At 39.1% G+C, this 19,162-nt stretch overlaps 2 protein-coding genes across 2 annotated transcripts in view; one reads left to right on the top strand and one right to left on the bottom strand.

Moving 5' to 3' along the window:
- The window catches only part of LOC114243089 (START domain-containing protein 10), a 50,762-nt gene extending 32,992 nt beyond the window's left edge, over positions 1-17,770 (top strand). Inside the window, exons 4-6 of the mRNA XM_028174455.2 lie at positions 6,210-6,326; positions 6,810-6,960; positions 16,648-17,770. Coding sequence (XP_028030256.2) covers positions 6,210-6,326; positions 6,810-6,960; positions 16,648-17,007 — 628 coding nt within the window. The 3' untranslated portion in view covers positions 17,008-17,770. The remainder of the gene's footprint in view (positions 1-6,209; positions 6,327-6,809; positions 6,961-16,647) is intronic.
- On the bottom strand, positions 12,319-15,304 carry LOC149501738 (uncharacterized). The gene has a single exon (XM_089731741.1). The coding sequence runs from the start codon at positions 15,214-15,216 to the stop codon at positions 12,319-12,321; it is 2,898 nt and encodes a 965-aa protein (XP_089587867.1). The 5' UTR covers positions 15,217-15,304.
- Positions 17,771-19,162: the final 1,392 nt, after the last annotated feature.

Raw genomic sequence — 19,162 nt, 5'->3', positions numbered from 1 at the left:
CTAATTTAGAAAATGACTTCCTTCCCTCCAAATTTCATCATACATTCAATGGAGAAAAATATGTTTTGTACCGATAATTTTTAGATTTTTAATACTTAATACGAAACTATTTTAATTACCGAACTCAATCGTTGCTCAAAGACAGTAATATCCACTTTTATATCAGCGCAAAAATCTATATATTAATACGTGAAGCAAAAACTTTGTATCCCTTTTTACGAAAATCGCGCGGACGGAGGAGTATGAAATTTTCCACACTTATAGAGAATATAGAGAAGAAGTGCACAATGCTAATATTTTTTTAAAAGAATGCATAAAATGTACATTAAATCAATAAAGAAAACATCACACACTCTACACACCATGTATTTGACGCACACACGCATGCATACTATTTATTGTCAAACTTTTGTTCTTGACGTCTGTTGTCAAATTGAGAATAGATTAAATATTGTTTGTCTTTGTTAATATTTTTATAGTGTAGTCTTGGCGAAATTTGTGATTATAGAAGTATAAAATACAATCATAATAGTCTACAAACTTACAATTCCAATTAATTATAGTCGAATTTCGACTACTGCGGGACCTCTAGTGTTAATAATTATGAGTTTTTACAATTTATTTATTACACTTAATATTTTATTGGCAACATTAAGGGTCTAAGGATTATTACTTTTTACTTTACTGACTAGCTGCTGCTCACTCGTGTTGTGCTGACATCCTCGCACCACGTGACAGGTGATGGCTTTATACTGGAAAGTGCATACAAGTGACTTCAATGCACTAGCCTTGCGTTACACGGGCGTCGGCTGTTTACCAGACAGAGCATGGCAGTGGTTTCTATCTACTAGCCTTACGAAGCAACTGCATACACAATGATTACCTTGAAGGAGTGAACTGATAACAAGCCATGACTATTTACGATAATACCAATATGATTTCCCTTGACCCTGTTCTCCTTCAAAAGTAAATGTTTCCCGTTCATAAATCTGACGATGGTAAACAGGATCCCGTGGGTGTGAGGGGACGGCGTCGACTCATTAGATGTATTTACATAATTTGCGTTCGCCACTCAACTGATAAGATTAGACAACGCGCGTCAATCCGTGACGGAGTGACGACCTTCTGTGCGTCCCTTACTAATGTGCTACAGTGTGCTTAGTTCGAGTTTTTTAACGTTCTCGATAGCGTAAAAGTTAACTTAAATTTGTATGGAGTAAGGTAAGTAAGGTAAGGTAAGGTAAGGTTTGCCTACGTTTGGCGTTAGGGGCGTTGTTCCAACTGCATACTTTGAGTTAACTTTTAGAGAGAGAAAGAGAGAGAGAATACACTTTATTGCACATCAAAACACAATTTACATTCAAAAAACCGTCAAAAAGCAGATAAATTTGTACAATAGGCAGTATTATCGCTAAAAGCGATTTCTTCCAGGCATCCGTTTAATTTACAGAAATTCTGGAAAATATAAAAACATAGCAGGTATGTTGCGGTGTACTATAGACGTACAATAAAGATAATACATTATTATAGAAAATATATACAAACAATAAAGAGATATATACCGTTTACATATAATATGAAATATATAACTAACTGATTTATATACCAATATACACACTTACATATAATGCATACTAATATACTTACATACACATAATAAATCAACAGTATGGAAATGATAAATGATCATGATGCAAACAAACAGCACTAACAGCAGTAGTGTTCCTTCACCATTCTTTTAAAACAGTTTAAAGTTGGAGCACTTCTCACTGCATCAGGCAGAACATTCCACAATCGAACCGCCTGGACGGTGAATGAATTATCAAAGAATGATAATGAATGAATGAATAACTTTTACGCTATATAGAACGTTAAAAACTCGCACTAAGCACACTGGTATATTTTCAATAAGCCAAACCGCCAACAAGATTTGCTGGCCGACCTTTGATTTGAGTTTGATCCGATCGCAACCAAACTTCACAGAACCACCCGCCATAATAATCCGAAGATTTACTGAAAATTCCCTCGAAATCGCTTTAGCCGTTTCGGAGTCTATAGTGAACATATTGTTACGCGCTGGGGTTCGGGATGAATAAAATTCCAACGAAATATAAATTAAAACTGTATTCAACACTTAGAACACTTAAAACACTTTAAAATTCTCAATTCGCTTCTTCCGCTTCTCTTTAGGTGATCCGTTTGCTATTTCGCTTCGAGTAGTTCCGATTACTAACTGACTGCGCGCCATCTCTGCAACGCTTTTATAGTCGATACCACATCTCTAGAATTATCGAGAATCCGCTATCTGACAATAGATGGCGTTGTACTTCTCGAGCGTTCTAGATGCTGCTAGATCCTTCGATATTCGTTCGACTATTCGGCGATATATGGCGTTACTCTTACCGGCGTAACAATATGTATACACAGGCTTTTATAAACATACATTACACACATCTCTCGAAGCATTGTGTATTGGATTTATTTCTTTACACATTTTTTGTTAAGGGATTTGAGACTATTGTGATTATTTGTGCTTAGTATTTCATAACAAAGTTTGAGCATAAGCTATTGAAACTGAAACAGAAAAAATATATACCTATTATCCTTATACAAATAATTTATTATCTCTACTATATATACAAGGGCGGATCCAGCTTTGGTGCCAGGAGGGGGTCACATAGTCACAGTCAAGTCAAGAACTTATAATTTAATTTTGATAACAATAGATACAAGTAAAAAGTAGGTATTTTATTAATGTACGTAAGTACTGTACTTAAAAATACCTATTTATTCTTTATTGTACACTTGAAAAACTTAACACATAATAACTTGTACATATTTAAAAGCTTTTATTTTAAAAGCATTAAAATCAATGTGGTCACGACGATACACTTGATTTCATTGTGTGAATTTATCTAAGATTTTATTAGGTTGGGTCAGTAACCTTATGCTCTTCAATCTATCTCGTCCAAAAAATATATATAAGTAGGTACATAAGTCACGCAGGACTCTTTCAGTAAGTAGGTAGCTACATATCTACCTATGAGGTACTTTATGAGCATTAACAACAATAACATTGAAGTTAAAACACACACACTGGGATAATGAGAAACTGATTACTTACCATTTCTTGTAATTAATGAATTTACAGTAACAATTTTTAAGAATACTTATAAAGGTACACTTATAAGCACATTAAAGCTAGAAAGAAATTTTAGTTTTTTAACTTAGACCTATGTTATGATATGTTGAAGTTTAGTCGTTCCGATTCCGATTGAGGTTAGGATTCAATTTGAGGTTAGGCCTAGCTAGACGTTACGTAGTCGAAAAGCGCGCGCGAGTGCGGCGCGGTAAAATTCAAATTTTCGATGCGTTCGTTCCCAAACATTTGCCGCCATACAAAGTTATTTTAATATATTAAATTAATTAAGGAGCAAGAATATATTGTGTCCTAAAATCATTATGTTCAATATGTGGTCCACCTAGGTCCTGGAACCAGCTCAGGGGGGGGGGTCATGACCCCCATGACCCCCCCTGGATCCGCCCTTGTAAATATATAACTCTGTACAACACAGTATGCTGTATTTAGTGCATTCGTCAAAAAGTAAAAACGAAGACGAATTAATCGCGAGTAAAATGAATAAGAATTGTATAATTAATATTTTGATAAGAATTGTCACGAGTTTATTATCTTTATGTAAATACATGCATTTATATATAGTATGTATGTATTTTTATGTATAAATAGTTCTTATTGCAACTACGATTATTTACCCTGCACTTTGCTGACTGATATAAATAAATTGTAAAAACTCATATTAATATTTTTGCGTTGATATCAAAGTGGATATTACTGTCTTTGGGCAGCGCTTGAGTTCAGTAATTAGTTTCGTATTAAAATTCAAAAACTTATCGGTACAAAACATATTTTGCTCTATTAAATGTATAATGAAAGTTGGAAGGAAGGAAGTCATTTTCTAAATTTGACAATGTCCCCGTGATATTCAGTCTAGAATCTTCTATAGCGTTCGGCTGGTATGTTAATGATTATTCACATGAACATATAAGTTTGCACTTTAATTGGTGTAATTCAACGAAATCCTTGTTAAAGTTTGTTATTTCGGCTTCGAAGTCATATGGTCCGGTTCGAATGATAACATTGAGGGTGACGCTGGAGGGCAACACAGATATGCAATAAACAAAACAACCTTTTTTTTTTTTTTTCGTGTAGAGGGCCGAACCTCCTACGAGGTCCCCGCGCAAAAGGGGCGCGCGGGGTATGTGAGACTCAACGATCTGCATGGTGTTGTGAGCAGACCGCGGGCCCAAGGATTTTAGGGCCCACCCCACTGAACGACTCCCCTGCACTCTTACACCCGACGTCCGATCCCCTCCAAGGTCAGAACCCGGATGAGGTAGGGGGGTTACCGCGGTCAATACTACAACCAGACGGTGCGGCTCACCCCAAGGACGCCCAGCCGACGGAGCCTTTGAGGCGAATCGAAGGCTCTGAAACGTCGGCCGTCTCGGTACGGCAGCCCGTCAGGCCGCCCAGACGGTGCCGCTGGTGTGCCGGAACCCCGCTGAACCAGAACCAGCCTGCCGGGTCGGGACGCGATACACCGTCGACCGGTCGCTCTATTTACTCCACGGCAGCGCGCTAGAGTGCTGGTAGCGCGCCGCGCGGCCTCACCCCCTCAGGTCGCCCCTTGACCTTCACCGGGGGGAGGCCGCTACCTACAGGGGCCGGGACGTACGGGCGTATTCCCGCCTCCAGCCCCCGGCTCGACGGCGACGGATCGGTGCGGAAAGGGAAGAGCTCTCCCTCTCTCGCTCCGCCGCCTCCTTCTGCGAGATGGTGGACTCGCAGAAGTCGAGCATCGCCTTCCAGGACGCGCGGCAGCGAGAGGTCCTCTCCTATGAAAACAACCTAAGAAAATAAGTTATCGTGGCCTAGAGGATAAGACGGCCGATGCATTCGTATCGAGCGATGCGATTGTACCGGTGTTCGAATCCCGCAGGCAGGTACCAATTTTTCTAATCAAATCCGTACGTGGCAATTGCTCACGAATGACTTTCAAGCTGAAAGAATAACATCGTGTAACAAAAATCGAAATCGCAAAAATTATAATTTGCGATGCGGATTAAATTGCTGATGATACGGCGTCATGTAAGCCCGCACGGGTGGGTACCACAACCCTGCATATTTATGCCGTGAAGCTGTAATGCGTTTCAGTTTAATTGTCGTAAGAGGGGTGGAGGTGGTTTATGTCTATGTTCTCCGGTGGTCAGTTAACAACAAGCGGGCCGTGGGCTGGTTCCACCCATCTTAGCATTAAAAAAGTAAAAAGAAAATTTTGATACTATTTGGAAACAATGGTAGGGGTAATACAATGAAGCCGTGTTATTGGAAGTACAATCAATTTTGTTTGCACAATATTTTAACCGTATGAACGAATCACGGTTTTTTCAATATGCAGAGGGAAAAAGGTGAATTCAAATGATTTCTTCGATGATGTTTGTCGACAAATGATCAGTATTTGTGGGGACGTGAGAATTGATTAGGGGTCATTTAATATTGTAGAGGGTATACTTTAGCTTTTTTTTTTTCCTACCTAAGCTGGTAACCTAGAGGGGCTATTCCAGCGTAACCGTAACTAGTAGGTGAGCTCACGGGGCTCAAACCTGACGACGATGCTAACACGAACCCTAGCAAGAGTCGTGCTTCGCAGAATCTACCGCCGGATCGGAAACGCGACCCACTGAGAAGATCCGGCGAGAAACTCAGTGCGCCGTGTCTGAGAGTTAATTTACTCGTCGAGCCCTTCGTCGCAAGCGACGCGTTCGACGAGAACGGTGACCGGTGCTAGAAGTACCTAGAAGCACCGTCAGTGGATCAGGAGGATCCGAGATGACGTGTTTTGGGCGACGTCGACTGCTTTCCATTCTTTCCGCAGGATCGGGAATGTAGTTACCGGCGGCCACGATGAGAGGGTTCTCGTGTCGTGCCGCTTTATCGAAGTGGACTTTTGACTGACTAGCGTTAATACACATCGAAAATTTAATTTTTTTGTAGCGAATTCGATTTTTATGACCGTCACTTTTATCAAACCTTTCTGATTTCAAGGAAATTTGAAGTATTCTCGACTTGTATACCAAATGAGGAAAAAGTATGTTGATTATACATTTGTGTATTTTTTTTACTTTAGAGCCTTATCACTCTTGACTGGGTTTGTGGTGAGGACCCGGAAGGGCGTCGGAAGTTGGCTGGGGTACGTGTCACGGTCGGATCCCAGGGGAGCCCTTCCGGCATGGCTTGTTAACAGGTAAAGGATTCGTGAAAATTCATGAAAATACATTTCCCTTAAATCTGAATATTTTTCAAATGAATACTGAGATGAGATGATATGGGATGAAATATAATCTCAGTAAAATGATGGTCATTTACTGAGATATTTACAGTGGACTTTTTGGAGGATCCCGACAAGTTACGTCCAGCGCCTTTGTTTCATTTTCTCACATTTGAGCACTTTCACAGATATTAAGCAGTTAATAAACCACCGTTATTACACATTTAAACCCGAAGGAACACTAAATAGACAAAATTAAAACAAATCACACAAGTTCACTCCTTGCGTTCCCGCCAAAAAGTCTCCTGTCAAATATCTTGTGTTATGTGATGGCTACCCGCCATTTTTTTTTTTGTTTTCACCACAACACAGACTTATTATTATTTTAAGCGATCGAGTTTTAATAATTAACAATCTAATTAATCAAACCTTTAAAAGTGTTTTTTTGTTTTTGTTCAGAGTAACAGCTCAGCTAGCTCCGAGATTAGTGCAGCAATTACACGCAGCGGCTCGAAGGTATCCTGGATGGAAAGCCCTCACCGACTACCCCTACCACAAACCCTGGAGGCACCCGGAGCAAGTACCGCCCTACAGAATATCCTTGGATGATGTGGGTATTTCAAATGTAGCTTTGAGTTTTTGTTGATATTTTTTTTATTTTTTATTGCTTAGATGGGTGGACGAGCTCACAGCCCACCTGGTGTTAAGTGGTTACTGGAGCCCATAGGCATCAATAATGTAAATGCGCCACCCACCTTGAGATATAAGTTCTAAGGGCTCAAGTATAGTTACAACGGCTGCCCCACCCTTCAAACCAAAATGGATGGTACCCACCCGCGCGGACTCACAAGAGGTCCTACCACCAGTAACAACAGTACTACTCGCATAAAGGCAGTAGACGCTTATACGCAGCTATCGTTCATATCATGAAAATTAAATAAATAGCACACACAGCTTTAAATTAAAATTGATAAATGCATGTTAGTCTTACTCATGGTCCGATTAAAACAATGGTTTTTTTTTAATTAAATAGATAAACGATCTCACGACCCATCCGGTGTTAAGTGCCTACCCCAGATTTTAGACATCATGACGTACGTGGCCCACCTTGAGACGTCAGGTCGGAGTCAAGTTAAAACGCTCTATATTCAGAGAACGTTTCCCTTAGTCGCTTTTACTACGTTCACGGGAACAGATTGGGTGGTACTATTTTAAACTAACTTAGCTTACGCCACTTAGCATAAGCGGTAATGCCTTAATATTTGATACAAATTTTTTTTTATTGCTCTTGTAGACAGACAGTAAGACGTCCGGTGCATTCGTATCTAGCGATGGACCGGTGTTCGAATCCCGCAAGCGGATACCAATTTTTCTGATGAAATACGTACTTAACAAATGTTCACGATTGACTTCCACGGTAAAGGAATAGCATCGTGTAACAAAAATCAAACCCGCAAAATTATAATTTGGTTATTCACTGGTGGTAGGACTTTTTGTGAGTCCACGCGGCTAGGTACCACCACCCTACCCATTTCTGCCGTGAAGCAGTAAAGCGTTTCAGTTTGAAGGGTGGGGCAGCCGCTCTAACTATACTTGAGACTTAGAACTTATATCTTATGGTGGGTGGTGCATTTAAGTCGTAGATGTCTATGGGCTCTAGTAACCACTTAACACCAGGTGGGCTGTGAGCTCGTCCACCCGTCTAAGCAATAAAAAAACTTGATGGTGAGTGATTACCGTCGCCCATGGATTTCAGCAATGCCAGGGGCAGAGCCAAGCGGCTACTTACCGAATGTATTCTATATAGACTGTACAGTACCGTACAGTACAGACTGTACCCTTCAGACTAGAATGCACGAGAGTTAAACTCAAAATTATGTAGAGAAATGCAAACTTGACATTCCCTTAATAAGACTTTCGTATCGTTTTCCATAACATTAGGTATTCCAAACAGATGCGCTGAGAACATTTTTGGAAATCTCAAACTTTGCTCTCCGCAGAGCAGTCGTTCATAGTTGCTTTTAAAACAATAAAGCTTATTCACGGAGCCCAGCTGTTGTAGCTTTCGGGCAAAGCTCGAATGCTTTTAGCGAGCTTCTCGTTTCGCATCTCGAGTTTCACTGTTTAACATTTCAAGCTTAGAAGAAATTCTTCGTATTATTTACTATTTGGCTCTTGTATGAAGTGTCGGATACCAATTTTAAATTTAAATATACTTAATAACAAATTGTTGTTTTTTTCATGATTACCTAAAAAAAATGTGTGTTTTATTGCAAAAAATTCACTTTGGTTACGGCCTGTCAACCGCTAATACTGGTAGTAGGACCTCTTGTGAGTCCGCACGGGTAGGTACCACCGCCACGCCTATTTCTGCCGTGAAGCAGTAATGCGTTTCGGTTTGAAGGGCGGGGCAGCCGTTGTAACTATACTGAGACCTTAGAACTTATATCTCAAGGTGTGTGGCGCATTTACATTGTAGATGTCTATGGGTTCCAGTAACCACTTAACACCAGGTGGGCTGTGAGCTCGTCCACACACCTAGGCAATAAAAAATAAATAAATAAATACCTACCCGATACTTCAGTTCACTTAAATGTTATTATTACTTTCAATAAACCCAAGCCTTAGTACAACATAAATATATACCTAATTTTTTATTTATTAAATAACGAAACAACAATAGCATATTCGTAATTATTTTTTTGTTATCGTAGCGCTTTTTTAGAAATATGAGAAATTACTGTTTCCCATTTTACTATTGATAAGAAATATTAAGCTTTGACAATAGGTATGTACTAAACAAAGAACACTATTTTTACTGCTACTAGGGTGTTTTGTGAGGAAGTGTGAAAGGAGCCTCAGTTATTGATGAATTAAAGAGCGGACGATTAGCGTGGTATGGACACGTGATGCGTAGAGAGGAGATGCATATGACTAGGAGATGTATGGAAATGGTAGTGCAAGGTAGAGGGGGAAGAGGTCGATCGAAGACATGGATGGAGTGTGTGAATGACGATATGAGAGTAAGAGGAGTTAATGTTGAGATGACGGTTGATAGAGGAGAATGGAATAGAAAAATTCGTTTTGCCGACACCACCTAGCGGGATAAGGTGGAGACAAAGAAGAAGGGTGTCTTCTGAGTACGCAGGGGTAGTTCCACCGTTCTATGCCTATTTCTACCGTGAAGCAGTAATGCGTAAAACTGAGACTCATAACCGAAGTGTCATGGTGAGCGATGGCGTTTACGTTATTGATGTCATTGGGCTCCTGTACCCTTTAACACCAGGTGGGCTGTTAGCTTGTCCACCCATTTAACCAATAAAAAAATCAGATAGTAACTAACCTTAGCTAGCAGTGTGTTGAATGACTTGTCAATATAAATTACATAAAGCCGTATAGCTGTATTTAGGATATAGCACTGTTATCTTGTCGCCCAAAACACGTCATTACGGATCCTCTCGATCCATTAACGGTGCTTTTAGGTACCCCAAGCACCGGTCACCGTCCTCGTCGAACCCGTCGTTTGCGACGAAGGGCACGACGAGCGAATTAACCCATAGACACAGCCCACTGAGTTTCTCGCCGGATCTTCTCAGTGGGTCGCGTTTCCGATCCGGTGGTAGATTCTGCGAAGCACTGCTCTTGCTAGGGTCAGTGTTAGCATCACTCCGGTTTGAGCCCCGTGAGCTCACCTATTAGCTAAGGTTACGCTGAAATAGCCTCTCAAGGCTATCAGATTAGGTAGGAAAAAAAAATGTTATCTCATTCCACTGTCATCCATACTAGTACCGATCGAGATATTATTTGCCGGTTGTATTTACTTTAATTTTAGCATAATATCAGAAGGTATGGGATTTTCTTTGAGGTACGCAAATCGTAGACGTAATTAAGATTAGTTGTAAGATACCATCTCGTGGTCACGGATGACCAGAGTCGTTCTGTTCGCGAAGACGAAAGGTCGGACATAAACAAACGCGAAATTACTTTTAATTATTTTATGGTATGTGCCTGAAGCCGCGAATTCGAAAGGTCGGAAATAAACATACGCAAAATTACTTTTAATTATTTTATGGTATATGCCTGAAGCAAGATTTGCTGGAGTAAGGGAATCAATGTAACTAACCAATAAACCTTCACAATTCTAGATTTTTTTTCCTGTATATGCTGATAACCTTGAGAGGCTATTTCAGCTTCGCCCTAACGTGTGTAGGTGAGTTCACGGGGCTCAAACCGGAATGCCTCGCAGAATCTACCACGGGATCGGAAACGCGACCCACTGAGAAGATCCGGTGAGAAACTCAGTGGACTGTGTCTATGGGTTAATTCGCTCGTCGAGCCCTTCGTCGCAAGCGACGGGTTCGACGAGGACGGTGACCGGTGCTTGTGGTGCCTAAAAGCACCGTTAATGGATCAGGAGGATCCGTAATGACGTGCTTTGGGCGACGTTCGACGGTTTATCATACGATTAATTCTAGACAGTCATGCATCTTTGTTAGGAAGGTTCGTTCATAGATGACGTCAGTAGTACAATCAGAAAAATTGCGCGGTGAATTTTAAAAACATATTGCATTATTGAATATTCCATGCCATCAAACGACACATCTTTAAAACGTTCACAGCGGGTTTTCTTTTAGGAACTTTTAGATATTCATCCATCTCTTTCCCTTATATCGAATTAAAGTGAGAGAACAGCTTCTACACGACAGAGAAGTCTAGGTCTTTCTCAGCTCTGCCACACAGGAGATATATAACTATGAGGCGTATTAGATTTCGTTTCTACCATGTTAAGGTGTTAATGCATTCCATAATTTTCAGTATAAACACTATACAATGTAATATAGTTATAGTTCATTAGTATATATTTATATTATGTCATCTACATATCGCGCATACGGTGATATAAAGTATCATATGCAATATTTGTTAACACTGAATTGAGTATGAGAAAATATATTTTTAATAGCTATTAGTGAAACGAAAGAGATGTTTGCTTTTACTGATGAAGTTTGTAGTTCATTTTATTTCTATAGCCTAGTAGAAACCACTATAGCGAGATAGATACCATTAGTAAACCACTTTTTACGGATGGTAGGACCTCTTGTGAGTCCGCACGGGTAGGTACCACCACCCCGCCTATTTCTGCCGTGAAGCAATAATGCGTTTCGGTTTAAGGGTGGGGCAGCCGTTGTAACTATACTTGAGACCTTAGAATTTATATCTCAAGGTGGGAGGCGCATTTACGTTGTAGATGTCTATGGGCTCAAGTAACCACTTAACACCAGGTGGGCTGTGTTGGCGCCGTTGCGATGAGATGTTGGGTGCAAGGCTTATATCAATAAAAGTGGACTGTATTTAAAGCTGGTTTATTAATCGGATCAAAGTTAATACAGTTTTACGGGACCGACAATGATTGCGTTTCGTCGATGCACGTCGTTTTTTTTTTTGTCATTCACGCCTCTCCCCCGCTTCCGCCGCGGTGAGGAAAATAGGGTTGCTATGTTTCGAACATGCTCCCCGGGTTGAAGAACTTCAAATATTGACTGGTAGCGGGCATATGTTGTTGTAAGCGCGTCGTATAATACCATAGTTCTCGGTTGGATTGCCTCTTCTGCAATTCATTTGAAAAAATTCGTAGCTCATCGTGTGTCTGAGATACAGAAAATCTGCGCTGGACACGAATGGCGGTATGTCCCTTCAAAGGAAAATCCAGCAGACTTGGTATCTAGAGGATTGAACGCTAGTCTTTTACGTAATTCCGCTTTATGGTGGTCGGGACCTTCATTTTTAGCTCAGGACCCATCACACTGGCCAACTAACCCAAATTATACTGATCATCTTCTAGAAACTGTTCATGCTTTACACATAAATCAAGGCTCTTCAAAAAATTGTATATTGTCAAATCTAATTCAGAACACATCTAGATTTTCTAGGTTAATTCGCGTGACATCTTATATCTATCGTTTTATATCTAATTGTAATCATAAACATTTACAAAAAGGGAGGCTAACTGACTTAGAATTAAGAAATGCAACAAACCATTTATTATTTGTAGCTCAGGAAGAATCGTTTTCTGCAGAGCGTTCTCTTTTAATCGCTGGTAGGCCTCGAGTCTAGTCAGTCGAATCGAGTATTCGTTGGAACTCAGATCTACACAATCTGCGTTATCATTCGAAGTATCGCTAATAGCTCTGAGAATTTCAGAACTATTGGAATGCCATTTACGAAGATTAAATTGTCCAAACTGGAGGGCAACCTTAATCTTTCTGCACAATTCTATGGTGCTGTGAATGGTGTGACTTCCACCTAAGTAGTCATCAACATAAAAGTCATGACATATAGCGCGCTTAACATCGTCATCGTGAGCTTCATTGCCTAGCTGTATAAGACATCGGGTTGCTATAAAAGAAGCTGAGGCCATGCCATAAGTTAATGTGTTTAGTGTGTATGTCTTTATGGGTTGTGAAGGATTAAATCGCCATAAAATTTGTTGTAAAGGGCGTTGAGAACTGTCTAATGAAATTTGTCGATACATTTTTTCTATATCGGCCGCGACCACATACAGATGTTGTCGAAATCGTATTAAAATTGAAAATAAATCATCTTGTATCGTGGGGCCTACTACCTGAATATCATTTAGTGATTTACCTATCGATGTACGAGCAGATGCATCGAAGACTGCTCGCAATTTTGTAGTTGTACTCGATTCCTTTAAAATACCATGATGAGGAAGGAAATACTGAACCACGTTATTGTTAGTATTGTGGATATTTTCACTCATGTGACCAAGATCGAGATACTCGCGCATAAAGCTACCGCATAGCATTCTAAATGTCTTGTTTGATTTTAGTCTCCTTTCGAGTGAAAGGAACCGGTGCTTGGCCATATAGTACGAGTCTCCTAAACATTTTGGTGATTCATGAAAAGGTAAAGTCACGTTAAAGCGTCCGTCTCGCGTTGTAGTTTCAGTGAACACCTTTTCACACGGATGACTATTTAAATCGTGGATTGTTGAAGATGGTATAGAGTCTAGCTCCCAAAATTTAGTAAGATCTGTGGCGATCTTTGAAGAATCGCAACTTAATAAGCAATGTAAATCTTTAGAGTTAGTCTTATTTAAGAGGGAACCAGAAATTACCCAGCCAAGTTTGGTTTCAAAAAGAACAGGTTTATTTTTGCCTAGTTGAATACGGTTTGTACCTAAGACATTCCAGAAAACATCTGCTCCGACCAATATGTCAATGGAGGATGGAATATGGTAAGTTGGATCCGCTAAAGATACTCCCGATGGTATATTTATGTTTTTATTTTCTAAATATGCTAAGGGTAAAGAGTTCGTAATTTTATTCAAGAGATAGCAATTGATGTTAAAGTTGTGGTTGCCATCTAATGAACGTATGCTTATCAAACACGATTCATTACACGCGGAGGTTTTATTGCTGATACCACATGCTATGTAATCCACACGCTTCGTTCTCAAATTAAGCCTATGACAGAGATCCTCCGTAATAAAGTTAGCAGTACTCCCGTTGTCTAAAAGAAGACGTGCAGTATGCGTTTGCCCATTAGAGTCTAAAACCTGAACTAACGCCGTAGAGAGTAAAACGTGTGATGAAGTATCAGTTGCCGTGGCTGACACGACAACGGTTTCAACTGCGGCTGTTTGCTTCTTATAATGAAGAAGCGTGTTGTGTTTTAACTTGCAGTACTTGCAATGGCTAAGCTTACATTGAGAATCAGTGTGTCCAGGCCTCAGACAGTTAAGGCACACTCTAAGCTCTTTTGCTTTCCTAATACGTGTTTCAATCGATAAACTTCTAAAAGACTCGCACGCGTACAGGAAGTGTTCCTGATTACATAACGGACACGCAACTGTTTTATTTTTGTTAATGGTAGTTAGTGCTTTAAGCTTAAAATGTTCATTTTTAGATTTGATTCGACGCGCGTCCTCTAACGTTTCCAATAAATCGGCTTTATTTGAAATGAATTTAGTAAATATTTTTAGAGTTGGAGGGTCGCTGAGAGTATTACGATGCTCTTCCCAGCCCCTACTAGTGATGCTGTCCAATTTAGACGCCATCATATGAATCACCAAAGTGTCCCAATGTTCGACAGGTTGATCCAATGTGGCTAAGGCTCTAAGATTTTTGTTGGTTACATCTACAATGTGTCGTAAACTCTTACTGCATTCTTTTTGTATGACGTCAACATTAAAAAGAGTTTGGACGTGATTGTTGACAAGTAAGCGCTTATTGTCATAACGCTCACAGAGAAGAGTCCACGCAGAAGAGTAGTTATCTGCTTTAAAATCTAAGCTTTTGATTACTAAAGCAGCGCTTCCATGAAGAGAAGCTCTTAAATAGTGATACTTATTAATACTATCAAGGGTATCGTTTTCATGAACCAAAGAAATATAAGTGTCTCGAAATTCAAGCCAGTGCTGGTAACAACCGTCAAAGTGGGGTACATCAATCTTTGGCAACTTAATATAGTTTGGCTTTTGACTTAACACGGTGGTATTCTTCATGCCATTTTCAGAGCTTACCTCGGACCTACCGTCATTATTTTTGCGTTGATCCAACAGCGTACGCGCAGAAGCCACAAGCTTGTAGTACTGCGACTCAATGGACTCACGATCCTTATAATGGTCTTCCGGTGCGTCTGACAGCATCTCGATCTCACTCTGAAAAGTGTCGAAGTCCCCGTATAAGGTTTCGAATTTCTCAAGACGTACTTGGAGTTCCGAGAATTGCACATCATTGAGATAATCACAACCCCGTAGGACATCCAAATACGTAGAGAATTGTGTTATTTTGGCCTTTATTGAGGCCCTCCTTTTAATTAAGTCTTTTACTTTGCCTTCAGGCATCTTTATTTCGAGTACCAACTATCTACTTCCCAAAGGCAATGAAGCAACTAAAAGCAAAAGTTGACCCTGCCAAAAAAATTATAGCAATAGACTGCTAAGCAAAATCTAAGTCCCTGAATAAAGTATAATAGCAAAAATTGTTAGCAGCTGTACTTAAGGAGTGTTATATTTCAAACTACCCGCAATATGTATATTTTTTTTAATAAAAGTTTCTACAATGTTTTATTAGAAGGCGAATGAGTTATTTTAAAAGTTTAGTATTAAAATAAAATTGTGAATTTAAATCTAAATCTAGTGTCAAGTAAATGATACACTACAATAATAGTTTAAAGCTATACCTAACGAAATGTGTAAATGTAAATTATATATTAGCGATGAAATGAACAAGCGTGAAAAGCAAAGCTCTTGTGTTATTTTATGTTGTGTTTAATAAAAACTTAATGAGAAGCATAAAAAGTGATTGACAAAAATGAGAAGAATGACCTTTGGACCTTTTGTTAATAGTGAAAATGTTGACGGTAGCAATTAATTGTTATGGTTATGAATGTTAATGTTAATGTTAATGAGGAATGGAAAGAATAAAATATAAGGAACGATCTTACGTATCTTTTCTTTGTAAACCTCCTGTGACTTGATCCTATGAGACCTTGAATAATGGTGTTGGTTATGTTGTACTCAGCTGATGCGGCAATGTTGTACGTTTGTTGGATTGTTGTTTTTTAAATGTTGTCGGTGAGCTGGATTCGGACTTCTTCTGTAGATAATTATGGGCGTTCCACGAAGGTAATCCACCTGAGGCGCTGCTTGAATTTGAAGTGTAGGTAGGCGTTGAAAAAACTGAAGATCTTCTTTTTCAAGCAGTGGCGACGAATTTCCAGCGGAATGTAGACTCACGAAGGTTGATAGGCGTCCTAGGCTCCAAAAGACTTCTTTGAAAGACCCGATGTACTATCTTCTTCCGATTATGTTGAGGTTTGAAGGACCATATGTTGGCGCCGTTGCGATGAGATGTTGGGTGCAAGGCTTATATCAATAAAAGTGGACTGTATTTAAAGCTGGTTTATTAATCGGATCAAAGTTAATACAGTTTTACGGGACCGACAATGATTGCGTTTCGTCGATGCACGTCGTTTTTTTTTTTGTCATTCACGCCTCTCCCCCGCTTCCGCCGCGGTGAGGAAAATAGGGTTGCTATGTTTCGAACAGGCTGTGAGCAATAAAAAAAAAACAAAAGTGTAAAACTAAATAACTATAATGAAACTAAGTCTGGATGTCTATAGGTTTCAAAGTTTATGATCAAAATTCGATCATAAATATAATCATTTAGCGAACACTACATAAAGTAATAATTCATACTTTTTGATACTATCATACTGAAAAAAACCTGTTGAGTTACGTAAAATTACACTTTTTTATTTGTCTTCATTTCAGTGTGTAGATCCTGATGCGCCACCGCCTCCTGAAAATCCAAAACCCGATACATCCAAAACAAAACTAGACGTGCCGCAGCACAGCGAAGCGGAGAGCCACAGCATCGAAGATCTCGGGGACTTATCGTCAGAGTTCAGTGTGGAAGTTGAAGAGGACGTACCGGACCCCGCTCAAGATCCTACAAAGAAGAAAGGAAAGTTCTACAGGCTGGTGAAAACGATGAAGAATCGACGGAAAAGCGTGCAAGTTGCGAAATCTGCCGACAGCTTGACGGAGGCGAAGTCCGAGGAAAAACAAGAAAAGAAGAAAACGTTCAAGTTCCATAGAAGATTCAGCCTCAGCAGGGGAAGGGAAGATTGAGCTTAAAAGAGTTGTGAGTAGGGATTTTAATGTTCACTCCGTTGTTTTTGCAGCGGAGCCTGGGGGAACATCTTAGAGTCGCCTGGTTCTAAAACTGCTGCTTGTTTTTGGCAATTGATGAAAAAAAAAAAGCTAAGAATTGATGACTAAAAAAAGTGGTTCTACGAACAAATATATATGAAAAATATTATCCATATCTAAAGTATATTGTTGCTTTTAATATATTATAACAATCTTTTATATACTATATATTTTATATTCAATGGGCTAGGTGCTTTAAAACCGATCGTTTAAGAAAGCGATCATCTGCAAGTTAACAATTTATCTTCTATGTATTTTTACTATTAAAAACTTTAACAGAAGTGTGTAGTTAGTTGATTTTACAACAACAAAAAAACAGTTACAAAGCACCATTTTATTTTTCCATTTTGCCTGTTAATTTGTTGTTTTTCCAAATTACAAAAATGACTCGGCTTAATGACATTTGACATTTAGTGTCAAAGACAGTTTGACAGAAGTCAATGGATAAAAATGCTAAATATCTCTCGGCGCGGTCAAGGAAACTGGAGATATTACTAAATAATATTTCTTAGCAGCTGAGCAACGTAAATAAAAAGTGAGCTCCCATTTTGAGCATAATATTATATTCGTAACGAGTGCTTATTTCAAACCAAGCAACAACAGTACGGACATACCTGCTGTATGATTATAAATTTAATGCAAAAGTCCATTTATTTTGAAATAAGACGTTCTATCAGAAAAACGTGAAATTGAAAAGAAATCACTTGTATATAGTGTAGTATAAGATGTTGAAGTAGCATGTTGATACAACTTAATTAGATCTCTTTCTCTGACTTGAAACTCGACTAAATTTTCTGTGTTAGTTTTGGGTGTTTTTAACGTTTCTTGTTCATAGTTATTTGGCTTTATGTACGTAGAAGGCAGTCAGCCTCGAATTATGATAGCTGTTTTAAGAGTTGATGTCTTTTTGGTTCCGGTAGCAACACACCACATCGATAAATACTTTCTTTTAAAAGATGTAACCCGAAAATATAGGCCGCCTTGCCGTATTTTTCCCAGATTGTCGATCGTCACTCCACATAAAAACCTGTTTATTAAATTCACAAATACGTTAGATAAGTAGTTAACAATAACAAGTTGATAAGTAATTTCACTTTCATTTATAAACATAGAGGAAAAATTTCTGTATTCTTTCACAAGAATAAAAAACCTTATCCACTTACAATTTGTATCTTTTAGAATTTATTTACGTGTTTATTAATGACTAGCGACCCGCCCTCGCTTCGCCTCGGAAACATTAAAACACACATGAAACCAAAAAAAAAAAAAACAAATTAAAAAAAAGTAGCCTATGTTCATCAGGGACAATGTCGGCTTCTAATGGAAAAAGAATTTTTCAAATCGGTCCAGTAGTTTCGGAGCCTATTCGAAACAAACAAACAAACAAATCTTTCCTCTTTATAATATTAGTATAGATGCATTTCTAATTAAGTCTTACAAATGTTACTAGTGCATAATAAAATATTAGTTTATTCTGACTTGACTTTCCCGTGTTACACGAACAGCGTGACTTACTGGTGGTAGGACCTCTTGTGAGTCCGCGCGGGTAGGTACCACCACCCTGCCTATTTCTGCCGTGAAGCAGTAATGCGTTTCGGTTTGAAGGGTGGGGCAGCTGTTGTAACTATACTGAGACCTTAGAACTTATATCTCAAGGTGGGTGGCGCATTTACGTTGTGATGTCTATGGGCTCCAGTAACCACTTAACACCAGGTGGGCTGTGAGCTCGTCCACCCATCGAAGCAATAAAAAACAAAAAAAACTAACTAGATTATTTACAAACAAATCTTTCGTATCGTATTCATTGTGTAAATGGTTTATATAAAAAGAAGTTAAACAGTTCGCAAAAAAAGAACGACACTTACAAGCAAATCTTGCAAACGACGTAAATCTTGTAACAATGAAACTTTTTTTCGAATAATTCGAGAGAATTCCGGCTCACGTTAAAAGATTTATAATAGCAAAACTTAATGTTTTTGTAACGCAATAGGCAATACAGTTTTTACGAGATCAAGTTCAAGGATAACTGTATTGTTTGTGACCAGACAGATATATTTTTTTTACACCGCCTTTT

This window comes from Bombyx mandarina, chromosome 12 (assembly GCF_030267445.1).
Source record: "Bombyx mandarina strain Sakado chromosome 12, ASM3026744v2".
Lineage (NCBI taxonomy): Eukaryota > Metazoa > Arthropoda > Insecta > Lepidoptera > Bombycidae > Bombyx > Bombyx mandarina.
This window is presented reverse-complemented; position numbering and strand designations above follow the sequence as displayed.